General features: G+C 42.4%; 1 protein-coding gene across 4 annotated transcripts; it reads right to left on the bottom strand.

The window, feature by feature from the left end:
• Positions 1-648: 648 nt before the first annotated feature.
• Positions 649-24,692, bottom strand: LOC101068398 (Kv channel-interacting protein 1). Of its 4 annotated transcripts, none has more exons than XM_029847600.1 (9): positions 24,562-24,692; positions 24,088-24,357; positions 3,188-3,312; positions 2,407-2,476; positions 2,240-2,310; positions 2,055-2,162; positions 1,848-1,952; positions 1,062-1,124; positions 649-727 (listed from the first exon to the last, which is right to left on the bottom strand). In XM_029847600.1, exons 2-9 carry the CDS (start codon positions 24,173-24,175, stop codon positions 680-682), a joined length of 678 nt encoding a protein of 225 aa, XP_029703460.1. In that variant the 5' UTR covers positions 24,176-24,357; positions 24,562-24,692; the 3' UTR covers positions 649-679. The 4 variants fall into 4 exon arrangements, with proteins under 4 accessions (XP_029703460.1, XP_003970311.1, XP_029703462.1 ...); XM_003970262.2 differs by having other exon boundaries at positions 24,528-24,685; XM_029847602.1 differs by lacking the exons at positions 24,088-24,357; positions 24,562-24,692 and adding an exon at positions 16,487-16,916.
• Positions 24,693-27,428: the final 2,736 nt, after the last annotated feature.

The raw sequence follows: 27,428 nt of genomic DNA, 5'->3' as shown, positions 1-27,428 counted from the left end.
TGTTTGACAGAAAGAGAGATCTGAACCAGACAAAAATGATTCTATACAATGAGAAGATACAAAGACACAACAGTCAAATATATACAGTCGACATTAAACACCTGTGACCTCACTGGCAAACAGTCAGGGGTTGATTGACTTGATTTTTTTTGTGTTTGTGTGTGTGCATGAGGTGAGATGCTGAACAGCTGCAATGGTTTTAAGAAGTTGTGCACTCAGCGATAGCATCTAGCTGCCATCATGTTATGGCATAGTCATTTACCATGGTCCACAATATTGCTCACATTATTGTATTCACACAGATGGTCATCATAAGTATAAGCTTCATACACAGAGCTTGTATTTGTTGAATTCATTGCTGCTTCTTGGACCGCAGTCCTGGTTGATAAGACATTTGTAGCAAAAGCATGTCACTAATGAGATAATCAGCATTTACTAAATGTCCAAGTGCCAAACGAGGGAGACAGAGACCAACAGGGAAAAGTGAAATGATGAATTTCAGAGACCTTTTTTTCCAAAATCAGCAGAGGTTTGTTGCCGCGGTGTCTTACTTAAAGTATCAGGACAATTGTGCAATTACATGTCAAATGGTCCCATTTTATAGCCCTCTTTATTTCACTTCTGTTTGTTCTGGTCTCCATTCTCTCTCTTTCCAAGGTAATGGATTGATGCCAATTGTTTAGATGACATTTTCAAAGAGCTGAAGAGACCTCATGATGTTTTCATCCTGCGCAAAGAAGACAGAAAAATTAAAAGCTGACCACAAACAGTTGTCATACAACAGTTATGGTTGATGCACAATCGTGACCACTAGAGGGCAGTGAAGGCCTTCAGAAACGCCTTTAAAAAAATAAAATAAAATAATAACAATAATAATAAAGTTAGCATTCCCCCATGGTTGGGATTTTGAAACAGGAAAAATAATTGAATAAAAAGATTCAACATCGCTAATATGGGTCAAGTGGCAGCTCATCAACAACTAATTATAATGTACTGTATATGTAGAAGTCACTGGAAAAGGTTTTATTATCACTACATAAAAAATAAACTTCACACTCTACCTCTTGACAGGAAAGGATGAATTCATCAAGAGTGACCACACCGTCTCTGTTTTTGTCCATTTTCTGTAGGGAAAAATGCAAAACATGCATTTCCATAGTGACATCAAATATGCATTAGTGTGATTCTGTTTATTCACCAAAATTTTCATTTGCTTGTGAATAACTCCAATAGTTTTAATAATTGCAATTTGTATACGTCTCCCGTCCAGTGGGGGACTTGGAAGTCACGACTCTAATTCAGGCAACATGATGCCTGAATTGTGTTTTGAAATGTCCACATTTAACACAACTTTATTGATCCTACAGTAAGTTGTTGTTGGCGGTTTTCCAGGTCCAGACACGGCTCCGTTTACAAGATGATGGGAGTGAGAAGTATGATACAGATTATAATTTATAGATACACGGTGGCTCAAACCACAATCATTAAAACCCAAGTTCTTCTCTCTCAGCCTCTCCCAGTGCTGGTTCTGGCTCCACAGACTCAGGCCTGCATATTTTAGGTGTTTCCAAACTATAATGATTTACTGACATTGTTGATGATGTGCTGATCGTAATTCCACATCTGTTGCCTTTTGTGGGCTGTGGCTTTTGTGAACGCTCCTCAACTCTCATTTGGTTTGTAGCCATTGTGGATGTCATGATTACATCCAGATTCACATCTAGACTGCCGCTGCTGTCCTATTAGGTTACATGCGGCTCGCTCACTTTTTTTATGTTTTAGCTAAATTACTGAAAATTACAATGTCGGGTTTTATCAAAGTTAAATAAAAGCCTGGAGCAAGTTACCTGAAAGAAGGCATCCACTTGCTGCTTGGGTGCATCGGTTTTCAAGACAGGGTACGTGTACTTCCCCATCATATCATATATCGCCTTTACAATGTCTGTCATTTCCTGTGAAACAGATGAAAAACATACCGATGTTTGTTTTTGAAGCACAAAAGAAGCACCGCTGTTAATTTAAACACCCCAAAGACCGTTGAGAACCAGAACCACCTCTTTGTTGATGTAGCCATCTCTGTTGATGTCATAAAGGTTGAAGGTCCACTGTAGCTTCTCGGTAATGGAGCCCCTCAACAGGATGGACAGGGCTGTCACAAAGTCCTGATGGAGGAAAAGAGAGCATGATGAATAAATAAGGATGAACTCAAACAAAGAGGGGGGGAAAGGTGGGAGCAAACCTCAAACTTAATGGAGCCAGTGTGTGCTGAGTCAAATGCATTGAACAGGAAGTGGGCATAAGTGCTGGCATCTGCAGGAGATGAGGAGATTACCAGTCAACACGGTGACATACACACATGCACACACACAAGCACAAACACATGCTACACCCATTCCCTCACTTTACCTCCATGTGGGAAGAATTGGGAGTATATTTGCTTGAATGTGTCCTCATTCACAACCCCACTGGGACACTCCTGGAGAGTAAAACGGATGCACGAATAAAAGTTACAGATAAAAAACTGAGGTGGACTTTGAGATTAAGATAAGGTTAAATTTCCCACAATGAGGCGAGACATTGATGAAGGTTACTAGTATGGTAATTATAACCTACAGGGTTATGTTTGATTTGGAATTCAACCGACTGTAATGGCGCAACTATTCCACAAAGCACGGTTGGCGCTGTTGAGTCGTTTTAAACCAATTTTTAGCTGATATAGTATGTAATTATTCCCTTCTGCATTTTTCACAGCTGCATTTTACTGTGCAGAAATTAAAAAGTTAACATTTAAAACAAGAATACCAGACTGGAGCGTACATGTTATAAATGATTTTCAAATAAAATGTCAAATAGATACATTGACATCAAACTTCCCATACTGTAATAAAAAGGAAAATAGCTTCTTAATGAATACAGATTTAGTGTTAATTAAAGAAAACTGTATTTCAATTATTTTTTAAATTTATTATTGATGTTAATTAGTTTATTTGTTTATAGAATCATACATTTTGATTTAAAATCAAATTTTGGTGGAATCTAAAGTGACAGCAGACATCATCAGAGAGCCAATTATGATTATGGACTTTACCTACTCTACTTGAATCCATTTGACATCTGAAATTTACATGCAACAGAACCATAATCTGATTTGATAGTGTGCAAACACTAAAGCCTGGTGTGAACTTACATTCTTGAAGCCCCGGTAGAGCACCTGGAGCTCTCTTTTGCTAAAGTTGGTTAGAGCCTCTAGTTGTTCAAGGCCCTCAGGTCGATGACAGACCATGGTCATCTCCAGGTCGTCATCGATTTTGTCTGCCAAAGTACACAAAATGCAAAACAAGTATCATAACAGTAGATGAGCAACAGAGGGGTGAAGGTGAGAGTTTGAGGTTAGTACGCAGCTCCTTCAACTTCACCTTTGATTAACAGCCCATTAATCTCACCCTGGAGGGAAGGAGAGAGAGGACAAACCTCTGGCCACACACAGGCGCGCTCACAAATCTTTAGGCGAATGTGACACCGCGGCACTCTCCATCACACACTCAACCACATATCTGCATCAACGCACCCGTGCCTGAAGGACTCTGGTGGAATAATTATCCGGGCTGTTCTAACCCTGCATAATTTAGCTGTGCTGATGAGAAGTCGCTACATGATAAAATCATTTTTATGTGTGGGATTAAAATGAAAATGTGAAATACAGACAATAGGTGCCGCTTCCACCAGTCATCTCCATTTGATGCTGATGAGTCTTTGCACCGCTGTCGTACGGAAGCGTGCACACATTAATGCACCGTGGCAGTCAAGATTGCTGGTTGCATTGAGGCGACTTTGTAAAGTTTTACTGCCTCTATTTCATCATTAACATGGAATGAACAATGATCACAAATGTCCACAGAACTGCAGGTCTGGGATTTATTGATACGGTGGAAGAGATAAAACATTTTAAAGGCGCAGCTTCTGCTTTAATGATGTGTCACAGCGTGTAATGTTTCGTCCGTCTTTGGCGAGCCACATTTTAGAGCATCAAGAGTCTTGCTAGCGGAAGAATTTTAACACAAAGAGAATTGAATCGTTACAGAGGTTTATCACCCTGAAAGCCTATCAGTCCTGTTCTGTCATAGGCAATGGTGGCTATTAGGTTTGCATTTTTATGGCAACAATCAGAGCCAGTTTCATTTTCACCTTCACTGCCAGATTAAACTTTCAACAGTCACGTCCCTGACTCAGTATCCAGCATTTAGCCAAAGTAGATGCATTAAATTGTGACCATGGACAATGGATTTGAATAAAAATGACCTTGCATCACCTCAAAATATGACATGTGAATGTGTCCTGGTGAAACGATTAAATGTTTTCCTGTAGCAGAACATCTGCACCATTCCATAATGCACACAACGACAATGACTAACAACAAGCGTAGACGACGTTTCATCTGAAAGCACAAAGGAGAAACGTGCCCGGGAGTGTAGGCGCCACGCATGACCACTGACAAAACATTTTTAACAATAGACCACAACAGGCTTCATCAAAACTGCTGGAAGAATTAAATAAATTCTGCCCTTTTCTTCTTCTGCTAACTTTCCGTGAGTAAACATTTTCAAATACAGCCTGTTGTGATGATGTTCTGATGGGTTTTGGTGCGACTCACCCTCTACACTGATGACTCCCAGCAGATGCAGCAGTTTGACGGCCGTACAGCACAATAGAATGATGACTATGGTGTGCAAACTGTTGTCACGCTGTTCTCGTTCCATTCTGACAACTTCCTTAATGCCTGTGAACCTTGGAAACTTTGAGCTTTGAAATAAACTTAATCTAAATGTTTGATTGAGCTTCTCTGCATCCCTCTTCTCCAACTGGTGCCCAGAAGCTTTGTCTCCCTTCTACCTCCATCCTCCTATATGGTTAGATCAGCACTCACCTGCTTCTCTCTGTCTCTGCCTTTTACCTCCCTTCTGTTCAGCTCTCTGGGGCATTTTCTACTATATATTCTGACCTTTGCTCCATCCTACTAGCCCCCCTTCAAACTTTGTTCTACCCCCAGTAGGACAGTCATTGTGTCCTTCACTCTATAGGAACATAGCTTTCACTCGAGGGTCCAACCATAGCACAGTGTCACAATGAAAAAGTGTGTGTGTGTGCGTGTGTGTGTGTGTGTGTGATTAATTGATTCCATTAGAACACAGTCATCTAGAAGGTTGAATTTACTACAAAGTGACTTTACAAAACAAGGCAGCATTGTAATTGTTAATTCATAGCAATAAAATATTCCACGTCACTCAGTATAGATAAGTAATTTCAAATATAGAACATTTCATATAAACTGATGGGTTTAGAATTATGACGTTGCAAGTGCGTTTGGTGTAATATCCAACAGTACCAGCAGAGGGCAGGATATACACGTACCGAAACAAGCATGATTTACAGACATGCGCTACTTATTTTAATAAAACCATCAAAGCTTGTTTTACATACTCTGACAGCAACAATGACAAACGTAATAAATGCAGAATATATAGCACATTATTAATCATTTACTTGAAACCTACAATAAATTATCGTGACAGAAACTGGAAATGAATCATGTGTGTGAAGTAAAAGAAAACACTTTTACTGTTGTGGACATCTGGGTCCGCTGAATAAATGTGAGCATGCACACGAACTGTCCCTACTAAATATGCTGAAGTGTAACTGCTGACTTACAAACTGTTTGATGCAGCAGGGGGCTCTGCTGCATCAAGAGGCTTCCCACAGAGTCATCAACAGAAGGCTGGTTTTATTTACTGCTGTGTTACCTGCAGCATCTCTGTGTAAAATTAAATCTAGTAACAAGGGTAATATTTGATTTAATTTGTCAGGCATTAATGATGCAAACGTGCAAAAAATGTGCCTTAATATACAGTCAGCATAATGGGTAATCAGCTTTCAGTAGCTGTAAGTAATCAACAAGACCGTGTGGTGCACTGCGCAAACGCAATAAAAACAATGAGCACACATTGAGTGAAATAATGAACCACAACACTGAAGAAAACAGTAAAATCTTCAAGTTGAAACTGCCATGTTTGACCTAAATAAATGCATGTGCATAGAAAGTATGTATATTCATCAATTTTTCCAAAAACCCATACCTGAAACAAGACGAATGAATGAAAGCTCCCAAAGTAAATGTCTTGTTTTGGTAACGCAACATGCATTTAATATTCCAGGTTGCTGTTGGTGATCATTCTGAGTAACACTTCAAAGTGAGACATCGTTGTCGTCCCACTGGCGCGCTGGGTCTGTGCCTGTGGGGCCTGTTTAATAATCCTTTCATGGATATTAAGGTGTTGATGCGCTTCTGTTGGTTCTGGAACCACGGAGGATTCAGACCCAGTAGACATTTTTGGGAAGCAAAGTTTTAAATCCAGACAGAACACTTGAGCACCCTGGTATTAAAAGAAGTGACTCAGAAGGAAACAGCCAAACTGGTGACTTCACTTCCATCTGTCCACACGCGCTATTATAAGCTGTGGATTTTGACAGTCACCAAAAGCTTGAAACTTTCTCCCAGGGCTTTATTTGGTGCGTTAAGCCTGACTGTCAAAAAAAAAATGAAAAACTGTCTGTCAGTCTCTCCAGAAAGCAATCTGTCACACAACACACGTTCCTTCTGTTGCTCATGAGAACTCCTCACTCCTCTGTCTCTGCCCTCTTTTCTTCTCATACCATGTCCTGTAAACCATGCAAGAGAGAAAGTCATTTGCATAATCTGAATTAAATTAATCTGCTACCCAGGCGTACACACAAAGTCGGCCATTTTTTAAATGATGGTGAGTGTCACGCTAAGAAACCAGCCGTTGTACCGGGTACACCTGCTCCCTGGTATAAAGGACCATATTGCGAAAGTAGGTTTCAGATGCATCGGTCTTGTTTACAACACCAAAGCTTTGCACCCTCATCATTTTTCACACGGCCGATTCAAGCTCTCTTTGTCAGAGAGAGATCTGTTTTGCATCAACAAAGCAGCCCCTGGATGTGAGATGGACAGGACCAGCAACTGGCTGGTAATGACTTAATGGCATTGCCAGCACAAAAGAAAAACACCGCACAGCTTTAACCAAGAATTTGATGATGTGGAACATGAATTCTACCGTTTCTATAATTCCTCTCAATGCTCGAAATGTCACATTTTAATAATTCAGTTATAAGAGAAATTAAATATGTGGAATAGGGCAAATAGTTAAATCAAACATTTACAAAGGGTGAGTGTATGGCAAGTAAGAATTAAGAGAACTAACAATTGCCAGCAAGATTGCCAACAACTCTAATAGTATCCCCATTTCTCATCTAGCTGATAGCTGATTGCACTCCGCTATAAGTTATATTTAGGTGTGAAGGTGAACTCAAATAAATCCCCTTCATAGCAATTCTTCACAAATGCATTTGTCACTGATTGTGTTTGGAAAGACTGAGTCACAGTCACATAACAGCAAGTCAATATTGATTTTTGAGGAAATAACATGTCTAGACTTGGAATCTGTACAAATGCACTCACACACACACATACACACACACACAGACACACACAAGCGACGAGAGGAGAATGATGACTTAATAAGCAGCTACAGCAGCTAATGGGAGCGTGGGTGATGGAGAAAGGGAGCAAATGAGTGAAAGAATGGAGGCATAAAAGAGACAGGAGATAGAGCAAGAGGGGTTCGGAAACGTGGGTGCCAGGAGCAGATTGCGGCGGCGGTGTGTTGGAGTGTGGCGGCAAAAATTAGAGGAGAGATAAAGAGAAACATGCATGAAAGGGGAGCGCCGAGAGTGAGAAAAAGGTGGAAACAACAGCAGAAGGGATGTGAAATGGTGGAATGAGACAAGTGGAAGGGGAGGGTGTAGGTGTGAGGAGGGAGGAGGTGAAACTCAAAACGTGAACGCTGCTGGAAAGAAGCTCTCAGAAAGAATCCAGAATTCACAAAGAAAAATGTCCCATGAGAATTGTCAGGTGTTTTCAGGTGCCATCACGACAAAAGTAGGAGAGAGTTACCAGTGAAAGGAGACCACTCAGGAGGAGTGGGGGGGGGGGGGGGACAGGCAGCCTTGATGAAAACAGACAGTTCAGACAAGCAGGCCAGCAAATGTCTTCTCTTCCCTTTCAGAGCCCAGCGATGGGCCGATGTTCAGAGGATCAATCATCAAAGAATCTAATCACAGAATATTACAGCTTGACACCATCTCACCCTCCCTGTGGCCGCTGGTGTCGTGATCCTGGATAACAACTTATCTACAACGCCACAAAAAAGGCAGCCACACACAGACCGGCTCTGCCGCTCTAGTCCCGCATCCCTAACACACGCCGGGACGCAGAGTTGTTCCAGCAACACAATACCAGACTTATAAACAACCCCCACCACCAGAATAGCTCCAGCTTTACATCTCAATATTTGTGGAGCTATGAATGCTCATTTTTTTATTAGCAGTCTTCTACACAGGGAAAGCCGCTACAACCAAAGAATTGTTCTAAATAATAACAAATTCATGCCTTGCCTATTTTAAAGTCCATTGGGAGATAATGTTTGTTTTTCCAGGCAAGGAAATGAGGCATATTTAAAGCGCCATATGTCCTCACTGGGAAGCTATCCTGCTCTAATTTTCACTCAAAACTGGTAATAGCTGCCTCTACAAATATCTTTAAATGAATGCATCCAATTATCTGGGGCATTTTCATCCTGGCAATGATCTCCTGCTTTGTGTGCCGAGTGGGGCGACCGATTGGGGCAGATTAGTTAGAATAACTGAGTTTTATCTGCATTTGTAATAATAAATAAACAAATAAAATGTTTATGGTGATCAACAGGTTTACATGTACACTGTGTCTCTGGAACGTGACTGATTAAGGAATACCCCAATCTAATCACCACCCTCGGTCAACCCCCGCCCCAACACTCCACCCATCCCCAAAACTGACATCTTTGTTGCCATGGCTACCGTGCTTCCAAGGTAACAGCAAGATGGAAAAGCAGTGTGTGAGCGGAGTGACAAATACCTTTGACATCAGTATGTTTGCCAGTACATGCAGACAGACAGAGCCAGATACGCACATGCACACACGCATGCGCACACACACACACGTACATACATATACACACATTTACAACTTTATTGTAGAAAAAAAACACTGCCCCTTTGTGAAGACCTGTTGGTCTCCTCTGTCTCTAGTTTGCACACATACTACAAAACATGTTCCTTTAACTGTGTGAACTTTGCACACACACACACACACATACACACACAAAAACAGTCACACGCAACCACAAAGGATAAACAACAAACAGCCTTCCAAACAGTCGTTGTTTGTGTTCATGTGTTGCTGTCAATATGAGAGGAAACATATGTCTGTTGTTGTTTGTGTCTACGCTTATCCGTGCATCTATGATAGCCTGCGTGCGTGAGTCCGTGTGTGTTTATGTCCGTGCGTTCCCTCACCCCCGGATGGCCTCCTCGGCTTGGTCTGCATGGTCAGCGTACCCACCACAGCCCCCATCTTCGCAGTCGTGGTGGTGGCGGCACGTCTGTGCACTGAAGTCTGTGTCAGTTTGGCACGTGTTTTTAAAGCTGGGAGGTACGCACACGGTCTCTCGCCCTCTCCCTCTACTCATCCTCCACCATCCGCTCTCAGCAGAACCCCTATTCCTATCATCCGCTCTTTCATGCTTTTTCACACAACCTCACACTGCTCTTCCCCCTCTCTCGCCCTCCTCTCCCCCTTTCTCTCTCCCTCTCTGCCTCCCTCCCTCCTTCTCTCTCTCTCTCCTATTCTCTCCAGACGATGTTCTCTCCCTCCCACTTTCATCCACAAACCAAGAGCCTGGGTGAGGAAAGATGTGATTCAGTTGGAAAATGTTGATTTGGTAAATTATGAATTAATATGCACGTGTTCATTGATCTGTGGGTAATGTTGCTGTGTGAGTCACCCTGGGATGAATAAACACACTACAAACATACTACACTGTTTCATTTCACAGCAAAATGCACTGGCTTTCGCTGCTGGTGGACAAATACCCAGATAAGGCTGAAATACTTGCCAGGTAAATATAAATTATTGAGTGAAGGAAAAACACATGTGCACGTGTGACAAAAATAAGAATGAGCCCAGTGCTTTTCCCTGAGCATCAACGCTCGGTGACGGAAAGGCCACTTCCATCTATAAACACCTCCATTCACTTCATCCATCATTCCTGCTCATCCATCTATAACACCCACACACACATATGCTGACAGGATGGATTACAGGATGGAATTGTGTGTGTGGTGTGTGTGTGTGTGTGTGTGTGTGTGTGTGTGCGTGCATGCGTGCACGGTGGAAGTCATGGGCTCAAAGGAAGGAGGGAAGAGCAATCTGGGAGGCAGCAGGAAGTGAGGAGAACAGTGAGAGATGAAACGCAGGAAAGGGCAAGGGATGAGGAGAAAATGAGATAAAACAGGGCGGAAAAGTAGTGACACGTGACAAACTGAAAACGAAGTGTCACATAATTCCACAGTGATCTCCTGTCGCTCTGGGACACGCATAATGATTACAACTGTGGAGGAAAGAAAGAAAGAGAGGACCAAAATAATGTCGGCAAAAAGCTACGTTAAGGATTCCAGTGGCAGAGGAAGATATCTCCCCTATCTTGCTATGATCAAAAAAAATTTTTTTTGCAAAAGGGGGAAAAAACCATACATTTACATTTTAATTTAGAGCTGCTATGCTAATGTCATTTTACACAGGCACTAAAACAGGAAGCTGCATGGTTATACAGATTACTTTTTCATCCACAGCCTTGAACTATATCTATCCATCTCTGTCTCTTTCTTTATCTGTGCATATGTCTCCAAGCATACAACTTATGTCTATACTCCCCTATCGGGTTATCTCTCCCCATAAATCCTTGCAAATGCATGAGGCGAGTGTCTGTGTCATTTCAAACACGGTTCCCGACTTGTTCCAATCTGGAATCTCCATCCTCTCTATCTCCCTCCGGTCTTTGACAGGCATGCATTCACACCCTGACAGAAATGTTTCTCCTTCAAGTAATCATTTCAAAGTCTGTCTGTAGAGCAAATAGAAAGTGTGTGTGTTTGTTTTTGTCCGTGCGCTTGTGTGTAACGCTGTCGCTGAATTGCCTGGTGTTTCCCTGCAGGCATGTCAAGAAATACCTGCAGACTCTTTTACAAGTACCCTGTCACAAAGGGAGAGAGGTTAAGAAACAAGCAGGGGAACGGTGAAAGTGAGAAGAGGCAGGACCGGAGCACGCGTGGAGGGAGCAAATACTACATGTATGTAGCGGAGGAAAAACAGTCTTCATAATTAAAAGATGAAGCTTGAAAAGGGGAGAAGGAGAAAACACACCGGAAAGCTTCCAGCAAGGGATTAGAGGGCCTTGAAGACAACCAAAGAAAGAGGGGAAAAGTGGGAACAAGAGCCAAGGAGAGTGGGCGAGGAGCCCCACAAGAAACAGCACAGAAGTGGGACACGAAAACACTGAATCGCGATAGCAAAGGATGGAGGAGCAAAGAGACCGGGAGGAAAATATGGAGGAGCGAGCGTGAGAGAAAGCTCCAAAGATCTCGATTAAGATTACACTGTGGCAGCTTCAGCGAAATCAGCTCAGCCCTGGAAAGGCAGTGCAAACTCATCTCCACATCCAATGTAAACCTCACCCATCTTCCGTTCAGTTAACAGTTCAATTAAAGAAAAATCAGTCCCAACACCTTCTCCACACTGTCTTGTCAGCGCACAAGGCCGGGCAATTACTCATTAGGGGTAGTGTGGCTTTCTAAAGAACATGTCTATTAGGAAAATCAATTCCAACATCTCCTGAAGAGTTCTCAGCAGACACTTAGCTGTGCCTTTATGAGGTAATGCATCACATTATGAAAAAGAAATATTCAGAGCCTTCACTATTGATCTGGTCGTCAAAGAAAAAAGGGAAGATAGACATTGAAATTACAAATACAGTGCAGGAAGGGCTGAGGGAAAAGTGCAAGGAGGGTTTTTTTCAGAATAATAAATATGCTACAATGAAAGCAACAGAAGTTGAGGTGAAAAGGGCAGAAAAAATGGCCTTCCTCCTCCTCCAACATGATTCCTGTGCTATTGTTCTCAGGGTTAACTAGTGTTACATGTTGTGAGGCCTGAAGACACACACCAATACACAAACACAAGGCAGAAGGAGGGAACGGTGGAGCCAGATTGGATCGGATTAAAGGGATATTTGCCTGGAGGAAAAGCAACAGAAAGAACAGTAAATTCATTGGCTCATGCGGGGGCCGAGAGGGATCGATTTCCAACAGAATTCAATCACTGAAAACAACAGAAAATCTTTTATTATTAAGTTTTCCTTAAAGTCCCAACTTTTTCCTGGGTCCAGCACATTAAATGTTGGCTTTTGGCCTTTTACCCCAGTGTCTCAACAAGATATTGTTGTGAACACAATTAAATGTGTGTATATATATATATACATATATATAGCAAATGTGGAAGACACAAAATGAGCTGATTATTTGCTGATTATGTTTCTTTATTTTATACAGAGGGAATCAATTGTGAACCCCTGGTGACAACTGACCAGATGGTTCTAATTGTAAATAAATGCATTATTAATCATGCTTATTAATAGCAAAAGCAGACCATAGACACAGCCTTCAAGTCAGGTTACACTCCCCTTCATTTATGTAGTGGGAAATTGAAGCTGTACATCTTCACTCTGTCCTTCTTTCACAGCAGAACAGCTTTGTATTTCGAACACTTGGTGACACATGGTCTCTTCTGTCCCATAACACTCTCGCATTAATTATTAAAGCAAAACCTGCTGGGGATGTGATCTGTAATTATGAAAATATATGCAGAAAAAAATTTCTTATAGTCATGCATTCATAATGAAAATGTGCACAGTGGTTGTTCCACAAACTGCTGAAGACAGAGATTTTGGCCTTGGATGAACCTTTCTCCATTTGTGTCTCATTTAAGCGGTCAGAATTTTGTTTAAATGATGTATTATACACATAACTATGTGTTTGCCCAGCCAAACCGTGTCAGCGCTAAATAACTGTATATTCATCATCTGCATTTCTTTCATTGGCTGCAGATTTATGAATGCCCGGAGGCAAAGCTGAGCTTGCTGCGCAGATAAATTGCATGGAAAATGTTGTTTATCTTAGAAGAACTGAGAAAAGACAACTGAAAATATCATACAAATAAATACCTTAACTTACCGGTATACAGCATATAAACATTTAAAAAACACTGAAGGATCAAACACTCAAGCGGGATCTTTAATGCCTCTTTTCAAATTGGTATTCTATATATATATATATAGACACACATATATTGCTCTGTAACATGAAATGAGGCTTTAATATTATAATTTCTTCATCCTCCATGCTCATACACAAACACACATGCACGCTTTAGGCATTAGGATTATCCAGAAATATGTTTTCATGTTGCCATGTGTCTAATAAAGCTATTTTGCTGTCCTAATTGGCCCTTTTGGTGCACTTCTTTTGATGTGCAGGGATGAGAGAGATGAGTGGAAACTGAAAAGCCTATTAAAGAAAGGGAGCCGTACTCCCCTCAGCTGTTTAGTCCCGCAGCAGATGGAAACTTTGAACACACCGCAGAGTACCAACATATACTCTTTTTTATTTACATATTCCGTAAGCCTTCATCTGAAACTCAAAATGAAGGCTTCAAAGAGTTGGTCTGAAGAAAAATCTAGCTTCTGCGCAAAACTCCCCCAACAAAAAGATGAGAGGGGTTCAAGAGAGTTAAAGACGCACGGAAGCCCCTCGAGCACAACAAAGACTGTCAAATTATCAGAGATCAAGAAGAAGACAGGAGGGGTGGACATTGTTTTAAATGAGAGAGGGACGGGGTAAACGTAGACAGGACAAAGACGGGAAGAGGGGCAAATTCGCACGAGAGAACGAGTACGAGGAAATAAATGGAGAGGCAAAAACAAATGGCGCGAACAGCCACAGAGATAAACATGTCAGGAAGAGGCTGGTTTTATAGGTTATAACACACCCACTGGGAAATATTTCACAGAATATGAGGGGTTTGGGAACAGTGACACTGAATAAATCTGTTTCCTGGCCTCAGGTGAGGAAAGACTCTGAGACAAATTCCTTTATGGCGTTTTAGAATATAGCCATGTGACCCTCGGGGCACAAGCTAATATCTCTGCTTTCTGTCTGAAAAGAAAAAAATGCTCCCATGCTTTGTTTCAGACCGTCCATCACGAAATGACAGTAGAAATTAACTACTTTTATGAAGTTCTTTCATACCAACCATGCTGTTTGTGCACTTTTTGTTCCACCTGATCCTAAGACCTCATGGACTCTACTACCTTGCATCCCATGATTTCCATGGGTGCCATATTTGTCACTTTAAAGATGATACTTTCTTTCTATAAACTGTATCATCCAAAATAAGAGGCCAGGCTAATTGACACATTTTTTTAAATGGTTAGTTTTCCTGCAATGATTGAGTATTGATTTGATGTTTTAGACCTAAACTCTGGTGTGATCATTATCTTCTACATCATTAACAACACCTATACTCATTTCCAGAGCCAACATTTAGCATTAGCAAGAAAAATATAATAGCCTGGAGCTAACAGTTAGTGGAGTTATTGCTATAGTGTGTCGATAAGCGGCCTCTACTGTGAGGGGGCATTCTCGTATTGCAATAAAAGATGAGAATTATTTATAAAATGTGACGTTAGTGGTTGTGAATCCATGTGTAAATGCATCGAGTTAACAACCCTGAATGGGTCATGACCTAAAGTAAGTTGTTGCCAGCCAAAAGTGCAGTTTAGAGAGACACTGATGGAAAATAATGAGGAAGCCCAAGAGAAGGTTATATAGTTGGGTTCTCTGTGGCACCCACTCTCATCTGTCCCAACAGTCTGTCCACATTATCCACCTCTTAGGAAATATCCGTCATCCCCAAAAACTGCGTATCAGCTGGCTGCTGTCTCACGTTGGACATCAGATCTTCTGTGCAACATAAATCCTGCCCTGCTTTTATTAGACCACTTTTTATTTTTTATACCGCAGCAGATGGTGAAACACATACACACACGTTCGCTGACACTCATGCTGCAGCACCCCGAGGAGGCTTCTCGCCTCCTCTCTCAACTTTTCCTGTTTTTCTCTCCCAATTTTTACTCATCTAACACCCGCTTCCTCGCGCCCCAAGGGTGCACTTGAAAGTGTCTTTTATTTAGGCCTTACCTAACTGGAAAGAAGCTTTTACTACAAAAATGTGGCTCAAAAACCCACCTCAGATTTGTAACAATTGTTCCCTTTCCGAAATAGTAATTGTGAATGTCAAATGTATTTTCTCTGTTAACTATTTATTTATCTTTTGTTTTTTTCAGTCTTTGGAAAACATCCACCTTGAAATATGTGCAGAGAGCTGTTGCCACGCAATGGAACAAGCTGCAGATCAGGAATTAGAATAAACAACCCACACAGGATGCTTCATATGCATGTTTTCAGAATAGCACTAAAACATTTTTACAGATGGACGTGACTGCAGCGTTTACAGAAGCACATGAATTGCCGACAGCTGACAGACATTTTGATGGGAATCAGCGTGTGTAACATATAGGCTGTTTCACATGAGCAAACAAGCTGATAAGTTCATGGTCCATTAAGGAAATTCTACATATTTCCCTACATGTGACAATATGGCAAAACCCGATCTGACGCCTGTGTTCTGTCTCTCCGTATGATGTGGCTCTGTTTCTGCTGGCAATAACAGGTTTAAGGTCAACACACGCAAGACAGTCGGCAGCCAAAGGCTGACAAATTACAGTGCAATGAATAACCACACACGCTTCAACCACCACCGCCACACTCAAAACCATTATTTCAGGACATTTCAGGAGTGCGTCAGGAGCACATGGGTAAATATACAGCTGCTTGACAAGTGTTATTCCAAACACACAAATATTGTAGTTGCATCAGGGAGGAATGCCAGTTTCCACCTGTCAAACAGTAGCTGGACAGACAGGAAGCAGGTTGGTTTAGGGAACAGATGGGTAAATACCATCACCTTTTATAGGCATTGTTAATGGCACACACACAGACACACACTCCCACACACACACACACACATACAAGCACATACATGCACACACAGACGCAATTATATTTCTATATCAACCGTGCATCGATTCCACAAATGAGTCATAAACCAGGGGGGCTGACCTTTTCTCTTACAAACTCCCGTCACATTTAACTCAAACCCATAATGCATTTGCTGTGCAATATTCATGGATGTGGGAGCAGATGTGCCTGACGCTAAGATAAGGTACGGACATATAACATGACAGGGCCCTTTCACATCCAACAGACACGTGAGGGCGCCCACAGGTGCTCGCACGCCCTCACGGAAAAAGAACTATGACTCAGAAAATTCATTAAGCCAAAATCCCAAGTGCCTTACCTCTGTGGTAGTTCACCGGCTTGGATTGCATGGAGAAGGTTCCCATCACCAAACCCATGTTGACTTCTAACAGCAGACAGGTTGTGTGTGCCGACAATCAGTGTTCTACAGTGCAGGAGGTGTGTGTTGGGTAATTAAGTCAGTCCATCAGCCAGCTGTATGTGTGCGAATGGAGATATCACTTCTCATGCTGCCTCACACCCACAAAGATCTGCTGCTTCTGCTCGAGGGTGTGTGTATGTGTCTGTGTCAGTGAGAGCGAGTGAGTGAGAAATGCGTGTGTGTGTGTGTTTCAGAGAGTGAATGAAGCAGAGGGCATACATGCACTCTGAAGCTACCTTTGTCTATGTTGTCACTGAAGCTGCCTATTTTACATCTCATCGATCTCCCACACTAGTGTGTTCACTCCCTCCCTCCCTTGTTCTGTCTCTCTCTGTCTCTTTCTGACGCTCTCTCTCTCTCTCTCTCTCTCTCTCTCTCTCTCTCTCTCTCTCTCTCTCTCTGGGCGTCCCCTGCCACCAGTCTGTCATGCCATCAATCCCCCATGCCTCTTTACATATCTGACTCTGCTCTCTGCACTGCTTTCCCTTCCCTCTCCTTTTTGCCTCAGTTACTCTTTCACATTGCCCGTCCAGAGGGGAAAGAGGGAGCGCACACTGTTGCACAGGAAGAGATGGAGACAGGGAGAGGGAGAGGGGTGCATGTGGGAGAGGAGGACAAAGAGAAATGAGGAAATGAGGAAAAGAGGAGAAAAGGGGGAGGAGTAGCAGGGGGACAAAGACAAATATGCCGGAATCACAAACAGCACGGGCAGCTGTTGTCAGGAGGAAAAAGGTGGGAAAAGAGTGAGAGACATGGAGAGAGTTGGGGGTGAAGGGAGGAGGCGGTGGGGTAGACTGATCAGTCTGGCTTTTGTTCTTTAGTAAATAGATGTTCTAAATGCAGAGAGTGTGTCTTACCTTCACATGCACAAGTCTGGCCAAGCAGAGTGCGCGTGCGTGCTTGCGTGTGCGTGCGTGTGTGTGCGTGCGCGTGCGTGCGTGCGTGCGTGCGTGCGTGTGTGTGTGTGTGTGTGTGTGTGTGTGTGTGTGTGTGTGTGTGTGTAATTTAGTAATTATTCTACTGGCTGTTGGTAAAATAAAGCCCGGTGCATCTGACACCACTTCCTGTGCTGGAATGCAGCCTCCCGTATGTCATCAGGTGCTGTAGCCAGATATGTTTTTGTCTTCTCGTTAATCCCCTCAGCCTCACACACCCTCTGTATCACAATGCGATCGGGGGAATGACGCCAGTCCGTGACACAGTCCGCCTCACACATGTACTTCTCTGTCAATCACACTTCACCCTTCGCTACCCTGCATGCGACACCCCTGCTGTCAGGGTTGGCGAGCTGCTCCAGCGCCGATCGACAACGGACCCTATTGAAATTCCTCACGTGGCTTGAGTTGAGAAAACAATTTACAGCCATCGTCACAACGGCTGAGCTGAGGCCATCAGGGCCAGTAATCAAGTCATTAAGCTTTTTCATTCATTTCATTTCAGTACAGCCTGCGGATCAATGTTAGAAAAACAAAAACAAAGGGAGACCAATATATTTATGTGTATGCATATATGTGTGTAAGTGGATTCACACTCAAACATGTGTGGAGGTGTATTGTTGTCACCTGAGAAAGACAGCTTTTCAGGCGACAGCCACAATACAGAAGCTGATTAGGCTCTAAAAGCTGGGCTGAGGAGAGAAGATAAGAGGGAGTGATTGGTTGTAGTGACGGTGTTTAACTCCAGCAGAGAGGTTACATGCACATCTGTCAGTGCGGAGAGGACCATTGTTTGATCAAGCAGAAAACCAGTGGGTAAAATGTCTGACTTTGAAAAGCTGTGGGTGGGGGGTGAAGAGGAACAGGCAGCTTTGATCCATTTTGATTGTAAAACTGCTTTTAAAATGTAGCTGAATGGACGTGAAGCTGCCAGGAGATAACAAAGACCTCCATAACAGGTCACAGCAGGTTCAAAAGGGAGCATTTTTTAAATGATCACAGTCATTCAGTTTTCATGTTCATGAGGGATAAAAGTGGCGTCGGTACACTGTTAATATTCGCAAATGCAGCAAAGTTTGCTTATGAACAATGAGAAAATAATGATTATCGTAGCCAGAGTGGTTTGTCGGCTCTAAAATGAACTCACTGGCAATGTAAAAGAATTGGTTATTACACTAGATATACAGCTTTTAAAAATACTAAAGCGATTAATTCTTAATTCAAACGCCGCAACTCAAAAGTAATTTAGCCCACTTCTTTTTTTCCTTTTTAAACTAAAAGCATAGCATTTATTCACCAAAAATTAACCAAGACCATCTGCCCACCAGACGTTTCTGTGGTGTTGTCACACACGAAGCATTTTCGAGCATTGGAGAAAGTGGGCCAGGACCAATTTTTCAGGGTGGATTCTTTCTCCTGTGTGTGAAAGAAAGCATGAATATTAATGGGAATTCTTCAGTAGTCCCACAGCCTTTAGAGGCTCCAGCAATGTTTTGTCTTGATCGAGGTTATTGCAGTCTAAAGTGCTCACACAGGGCATCTTAACACCACCAGTATCAGCATGGCATGTGTAGCCAGGTACGAGACGGTAATGTGCTGAACAGGCTGGGGATGGTTTCCTTTGGATTTACTGGGAATCATTTTGTCTACTTACTTTGTTGCACGTGCGTTTCTGTGCAGTGTATGATGAAAAGAAAGTGCAAATCACCGCTCCAAGTTGAGACACAGGGTACAGTCTATTACAGGCTGTTTAAGTGACTGCAGGCCTTGTTTTGAATTTGCAGGATAATTTAATGTTAATCTACGGTGCAGGTGACTGTGTCGATGAACGTTTCTTGCATGTTAATGGGCCTTGTTTCCTATTTGGTGTGGGAACAATAATGATAATAAATATTTCAGAGCTCAAGTGGGTTTATTTACTTTGTTACTCATATAGCAGGCATTGCTTTGTATATCTAGATGTTGTCGCCAGGGTCCAACATTTGGACATGCCGAAGTAATTACGTTTTATTCATTCTTCTCTGTACAAATCTCCATGCTTCTGCCAGATTCCCTTGAGTTTTGCTCAGTCATCTTGGCTTAATGGTTTAAATGAAACGATCAATGATTTTAGCCATTGGCACAGAAGTGAAAACATAACCTTTACTGCTTTACACACCTGTCTATAGCACTCCGTATCACTGAGAGCGCCACCCTAACTGTCACTCATCATTTATTAACCAGTACACAGAGGAGCACTTAGATGGCTGTCAGGACAGAGGGACGGGTCGGGGGGCAGCATGGTGTCATCATCTGTGTGTCATGTTCCCAGTTCCTGTTGGATTTTGAGTTTTTTTATCTGATTTGAATGATCTGCTTGGTATAAAGAGTATTTCCTGCTTTATTTTGAAGATTTGATGTTTGTTGCATTATGTGGGCATATATATTAGAGAACATATAAATGGAAAATGTTGCAGGGGTGAACACAGGAGAAAGGGGACAAAGACGACGAGAGCAGAAAAGTATGAACGGAGGACTGGAGGGAGGGAAATTATGCAAAGGGACAATCGCGGTTGAAAAGGGAGAGACAGATGAGGAAGTGAGGGAGGGAAACTTGTTTGGAATCTAATAAGAGCTGAGAAATAGGACAAAGACAGGCAGGACATTGGTGTGGAGGGAAGAGAGGAGGGAGAGAGTGCAGACGGAATAAGTGCAGAAAAGAAACAGATGGAAGACAGCAGCAAGACAGTGGGATGCAGAAGATGGAGGAAACAGAGGGATGTTGTGTAGATTGGGGACGAAGTCTCCACCTGGTCATGAATTGACTGGAGCGTTCTCAGTCATTGGAGCTTATTTAATGGGGTGCCGACCTGGTGGGGCTCAACAGCCCTGGCAGGGTGCGATGTTGCTGACATCAGCCATTTTCCTGATGCAAATAAAGCCGGTCACGTGCGAGTATACCTCTGCCAAAACCACAGATGTGCGTCAGATGGACCCGCAAATAAACTCTGAGCTGTGCGACCAGACCTGGTGGCTACAGCGCTTAAAGAATCACTTCATAGATCCTTTCTCTGAAATTTATAGGAGCAAAGCATCCTCCAGCTCAGTTGGCCTGATTGTGGTAAACATTAGTGATGGTTAAATCTCAGTTATGTGATAAAAAAACCAAAGAACATTCAGTGTAATTAGAAACAAACGGGCTGTTATGGGTGAAATAAAAGGAAGTTGCTTCCTATTAGGGTGGAATATATATATTAATTACTTTTGTGTCTTCCTTGGCGATCATATAATACAGTAAATTAAATGGTAAGATGTCATGTCAATACCAAATCTGCTTATCTTCTAATACAGTAGTGGTGCATTTGATTGTGCTTTCTAGATTACATTTTTAAACAACAAGCAGGTGAACACTGGGACGCTTAGCATGGAGATCAGGAGCCAGTCTTGGTGATGAATCTGCTCTGGGTCAAGTTTTATCTCCGTAGCAAACATTTATTTCTCTCTTCAAGGCCCCGGCTGATGCTCTTCAGTCCCAGCATGAATCATAGATTCCCTGTTGCAGAACTCCCACATACTATAGATATGAAAACCCTATATGCATATATCCTGGACTGTATGTTGTGGGTGTACTGCAGATAAAGACAGACATTGTGACCTTGCCCATGGGGGCTGCTGTTCTCAAGCCTTGTTAGCCACAGCTGTTATTACCATGTAGATATTTAGCACATGAGACGTCAGGGATTTTGCATCTTATCCAGGACAAATGAAAATGTAGTTTATGTTTCTGTTAACAGCAGTTTTTTTTCTTCACTTAAAGGACCCCAGTGGATTCTGTGAAGTGAATACGAATATCTCCATCGACTTTTCCCCTCAGAGTCCGTTCTCTCTCTCTTCAGTAGATGAGAATGTTAGAAGTGTTAATTGTATGCAGCTCTGGGATTGATTACAGCGTCGGCTGGGGAAGAATGGTGTCTCCTCCCTGAGAGTCTTTTGCATATAAATTAATATGCATTATATTTTGTATTAAACATGCATTGAGTCCTCTGTGGCACATTTAAAATGGCATGATGGCAGTTGGGAGCATACAACAAGAATATCCACATTAAAGCTTACGTGTGCAAATATATGTGCTTACACGAACACACAACCCTGACTCATCTTCCCTAATTTTCCTCGCTTTCCTTCCTCCCATATGTCCCAGTTTCCTATCGTCTTGTGGAAAAATGCTAAAAGTGCGGCTGCGTCCCCTGGATTCAGAGGGTTAAGGAATCATCTTGTGAGAAAAGATGAATCTGCTGAATATTTCATTAAGCAGTTATGAACAACATTTCAGAACCTCCGTTTGAAACACACCCCCCTATCAGTCATCATTCATCAGCCATCAGATTAACAGCTGCTTCATTAGCAAACACTTCCAGACGCTGAATATTTAATGATTCATTTGTTCAAGACTGGAATTTGCTTCCGTTCTGACAATATGGGCTTTTATTATTGACGTGCACGAAAGAAGATTCTGACGCCACCTGCTGTCTGAAGCGTTTAGGAAAGAAAATTAAATGTTTTACCACCTCGGGCTTTTGTCTTTAGGTACCATCCGCAACCAGGATGAGGATTTATAAACCTGCAGAGTGCAACTGAGGGCAAGCTGTGTGCTAGATTAGAAGTGTTTTCAGTCCGGCAGCACAATTAAAGGGTTTTCAGCGATGACAGGCAGCTGATTTACTGAGCAAAAAGAAACTGTACAAAGTCACAGATGCGGCGAGAACTGCTTCAATCAGTCTGTGTGAACTAAGCAAAGATTAAAAAAAGATAAGATAAAAAGATTTCTGTGAAGTGGAAGCAAATGAAAAACACAACCGGTAATTTGGGATTTCTTTGACAGAAATGCATTTTTAGTTTTCATATTTCCTGATTGGGGGGGGGGGGAATACGTTACTGCAATATTTGTGTGTTTGGTATTTTGTTAAATGTAAATTTAGATTTAGAGTTTAGAGAACTTGACTCTTAGTGCATTTTGTACTTATTTCCTAAACAAAAACTTAAATTGTTTCTTTAAAGCTTTTAACATTAAAAAAAGAGCTTAACAAGTGTTTAATAGTTTAAACCAGTAGAGGTCAGTGTTGATCTTGTTGTCTGTCAACAAACCTGAGTCCTGTCTTTGCAAAGAGGATATTTTGGATTATTATCTTCAGAGGACTGTTTGGTTTTAATGATGAGGTTAGAATTGGGTTTAGGTCAGGGTTAGTTGTGATGGTCAGGGTGAAGGTAGGGGGCTGGGGAATGCACTGTATCTATCTATGAAAGTCCTCACAAACTGAGATGTACAAGTGTGTGTGTGTGTGTGTGTGTGTGAGTGTGTGTGTGTGTGTGTGTGTGTGAGTGTGTGTGTGTGTGTGTGTGTGTGTACATAAGAGATAGTGGGTCATGCCATAACTTTTTGTCCTTGACATAAGTCACTTTGCAGATGTGTGCATTTGTATGGTTGTGTGTCTCTTTTTTCATATATAGGTGCTTAATACTGAAAAATGTCATGTTTGCTTTTGTTTATTTGTTTTCCACACAGAAAAACTCTCCTCTAAGAACTCATTAGCTATGCAACAAAACCAGAGCGTTTGCTTTTGTGTAGGTGTGTGTAAAAGAGGGAGAGAGACCTTGAGGGCAGTTCCACTGTGACTGAATGCTTCAGCCAGGGTGTGTGTGTGCCTGTGTATGTGTGTGTGTGTGTGCGTGTGTGTGTGTGTGTGTGTGTGTGTGTGTATTTGAATGACTTTGCTCATGTGCTCTAAGTGTGATTGAATTCTTTGATGTTTCCTGTCCCTCAAGACATATTTGTCAATTGGCTCTGAAGACCATTACACTGTGTGTGTGTGTGTGTGTGCGTGTGTGTGTGTGTGTATGTGTGTGTGTGTGTGTGTGTGTGTGTGTGTGTGACCCTGTGATCCTGTGCTTCATATAGTTTCTAAAGCATGGTTTTATGGGAATTTCTTAGCTTGATTCTTAAGTTCAACAATACACCAACAACGAGGCACCAACATTAAGCTCAGAAAGGAAAACACACACTGAATGCTCACACACGGGCACAAAACAAGACACAAGCAAGCACACAATAAATACCAAGTAACGACTAATTAAGAGGTATAAAACGACCCCCTGCCCGTCAGCATTATAAGCACACAGCTCTTCCTCTATGCTGCCATACAGACACATCTTATTGCTCACATTCATCTTGGGCATAAACACACACGCATAAACACACAGCTCTATATCAAGTTTATTTCTATTAGCTGCTTATACCCTCCATCTTAGTCTCTTTCACTTCTCCCTCTGGAGGATGTGTAGTACATAAAAACCCAAGAAAAACAAGGTCAACTGCATAAAAGCAATAGTTGCATGAGCCACAGATGAAAGATAAGTGGGTCAGAAATTTAGCCGTAGTGTTCCTGTTCATTTTTGTTCATTTTCCACATCATAGCTGTTCACAGAACAGTAGGGGTGCACTGATACCCTGAGAGTACCACCAGTGCTGGTAAATCCATACACGAGAACACTCAAATACAGGCATAATTGAAAATATTCTCTTTTTACCTTTAATGAGAGTTCCGGTGACCAGTCTGTGTAGGGACAAAACAAACTTTACAAATCCCTGCTTGCAGCGTTTTGCGCACCCTGTCATCTTGGCGTGACCTGTGACGAAGTGGGAATGAACGAATCAATAGTTTCTGAGTCCGGATCAGTGGCTGCAGCAGTTTTGGGTCTTCATCAATGCAGAATTTCCTTTTCTTCTTCTGGTGGAGTGCATGAATCCAGCAGGATGGAGTGTGCTGTTCGTACTGTGTTGCTTTTCACTCTGCTCCACTGGAAGAAGAAGAAAAAGAAACAGTGATCTTTGCCTGCCTTGCCACCACCCCCACTCCTCCCCCTTGCTCTTTCCATATGCTCCGGAATGTATCTGAAGTCATGACAGTTTAAGAAGGAAGTGTGCATGGAGGGAGAGAGAGAGAGAGACTGAACAAATGAATCCTTACTAAGCAAGTAACAGCTTCTGGGAAGTGTTCTTACAGTCCAAGTTCCGGAGCAACTTCCTTTACAATCTCCGAATCAGGTTCAGGGTAATAAACCAATCTTGTGAGCCTGTCTTCCTCTTTTCTCCCTCTGCTGTTCTCCTTCCCTCCTGGTTATCAAATTCATCCCCTGCCTTTAAGTGGGGATCTGTAATCCACTTTCAGCACCAGTGACAATAGACAGCTCCCCACCATGCACTGAGCACATTCTGCCTCTCCCTCTCTCTCTCTCTCTCTCCCTCTCCCCCCTCTCTCTCTCTATCTCTATCTCTCGGCACACACACACACAAAGAGCATATGGTATGTTAGCCATACATGTTACTCCACAATGTAAGTGAGCTTCAACCATCATCACTTATTACATCTGAGCCTTTATTTTATTGACACCCCCCCCCCCCCCCCCCCCCAACCAAAAAAGTAATCAGTATCCGTCTAAGCAGAGTACAAGTCTCTGTCACAAGATTGGGTTTATCTGAACAGTTGAGTAATGGTTGATATGCGCAATTCTACACAAAACAGTGTGAGAAATGGAAGATGATGAGTAAGGAAAGAAAAAAGAGGAGCAGAGAAGACGGTACAAAGAAGAAGGAGGATACAAGAGCATAATCTTGTAATGTCCTTGAGCTATATTTATTCCTGAATCATATGGTTACTGGACTGAGCGGTCTAATGCAAAAGATGGGAGGAAACCAGCAATAATGGCAAAGATAGGAGGAGAAATGAAAGAATAAATGTAAAAAGACGTTACAATGTAGAGAGAAAGCAAGACAGAGAGAGATAAGCAATGAAACAATAAAAATGCAAATGGAAGGATAGAAAATAACAAGAAAGAGGGAGCATCGATTGAAGAGGAATGGGCTGTGCCAAGGAGATGGGATGTAAAACTTTAGGTCCTGCACAGTCTCCGGGGTTATTCGCTCTCGCGCTGAAAGCGTTTGGCACGGAGGCTGACACTGGGCACACTCGGGTTCACTTCATGAAAGGAAGAGGTGGGAAGGAAGGCGCATCACGAAAAACACGAAGGAAAAATAAAACCGAGAATGTAAAACAAGATTGTTGATTGTTTTTGGAGGATCCACCACTGTTTTGGCTTTCAAACATGAAGGAGATTAATGTGGGGGGGGGGGGGGATTTGCATAAACATGTTCTCTATTACCGCCCCCATTGTTCATGATTAATGAGATTAGGGTTGCCTTTGCGCACCGATTCAAGGATGTAATAGCAGATAATTGCTCGTTTCTTCCCAAATTAGAAGCTGCGTTGTTTGATGTTTGCTCCACCAAAGGTTTGCTCAAAGTGCTGGAACTCTTAGATTGTAGAGAATGTACCTGTGAAGATGAAGACAAGGATGAGTGTCGAGCGGCATATTACTCAGAGAAAATGTGGAAAGATGAAAGGAGACGAAAATCATCATGAGGCTGCTGTGAAATAGAGTGATTAGGGTGTTAAAAATACAAACAAAGAACACTGGCTTTAAAAATGACGGTGAAAATAACCTTTAGAAAGGAAGCAATGGAGGAAAGAGACTGGTGAGAGATGTGAGAGAGAGAGAAAGAGAGAGGGGGTGGAGCTGGGCAGAAAATGAGCAAAACAAAATGAGGAGATTGCTTTGAAAGCCGAAGGTCTGTCAGAATTGAATCGCAGAGTGCAGCTGTACCGTCCGATAGCGCTTTGGCTCTAAATAGAACACGGAGATGGCCTGATATGGACACCACAGCAGAAGCAAAGATGGGGAGAATAAAGGAGGTGTCACAGCACAAGACAAGAGAAAGACAAAACGCCAAATCTGCGCACATAGCGGAGCTGTGGTTTTTACGTGATGGCATTTTGAGCGCGTATGAAAGTGTTTGCCTGATGCGATAACAATCCGCACAAGCTTATCACAAGCACACAGTCTGAAGGAACCAATCACAACATAAACAACCTTGCAGCATCAAAGACCCATCTGCCCAGACATGGCAGCAGAACAAGGCCGCTTTTAGAGCTCGTCCCTGGGTGTCAGCGGGAGGCTGGTGGCCCCGCGGGCCTGGAAGTCGACTCCAGACCCCCACTTAACACGAGCTGTGGGACGCTTGAGGTGTCAGTAGCAGTGGCGAAGAGACAACGTCCCCTCTGGGTGAAATGAAAACCTCAACACGTCATCCACCCTCTCCGCTTTCACATCTGCAGCTCCTTTTCCAGAAAACCCAAGAACAGTAACAGTAAGACGCTGTTACTGACACCCCTTCATATCCACCACTAAGTCCTCCCTCTCGCTCCATTACTCCCATGATGGCTTGTGTGTAAGGATTTGGAGAGGAGCTTGGCATCATTAGCATCCAGTCTGGAATGCTAATTAACACAAAGGTCATTAACTCATGTAAACAAGAAGTTTTGCAAACTACTGTGGGCGTCATGTGTGTTGAAGTGTGTGTTAATAATGGAGGCGAGTCTCCCTGGAGATTGTAACGAGAGTCTTGTGGGGTCCAGCTGAGCTTCTGAAGGCTGCGATTTTTATGTAAGACAGTTGGTGCAGTGCAGGACTTTAATATACACCTCCAAAACATTAATGAAGCTGGGAAAAAAATTCTCAGCTCGTTTGAATAAAAGACATAATTTTGGTGCAGAAACCTTTTTGTATCTTCAGATAACAGATTCTGCATGCAGGCTGTTTTGAATAAACATTGTAATTCATTAATGAAATGCTTTAATTGACAGTGATGTGCATTGTTGACACCTTTTGAGACCTCAGTGTATTGAGTAGTTACTTTTTTTTTTTAAAGTCCAAACTAATATTTAAGTGAATGAACTGCCATTAAAAACATAAATTAGGCTGCTTATAATGGAAGTATAGGTCCTGTTGTATGTGTATATTTTATATTCTTA

This window comes from Takifugu rubripes, chromosome 14, assembly GCF_901000725.2.
Source record: "Takifugu rubripes chromosome 14, fTakRub1.2, whole genome shotgun sequence".
In the NCBI taxonomy this organism is placed as follows: Eukaryota; Metazoa; Chordata; class Actinopteri; order Tetraodontiformes; family Tetraodontidae; genus Takifugu; species Takifugu rubripes.
Note: the sequence above shows the minus strand (reverse complement) of the source record. Positions and strands in the feature narration are given on the sequence as shown.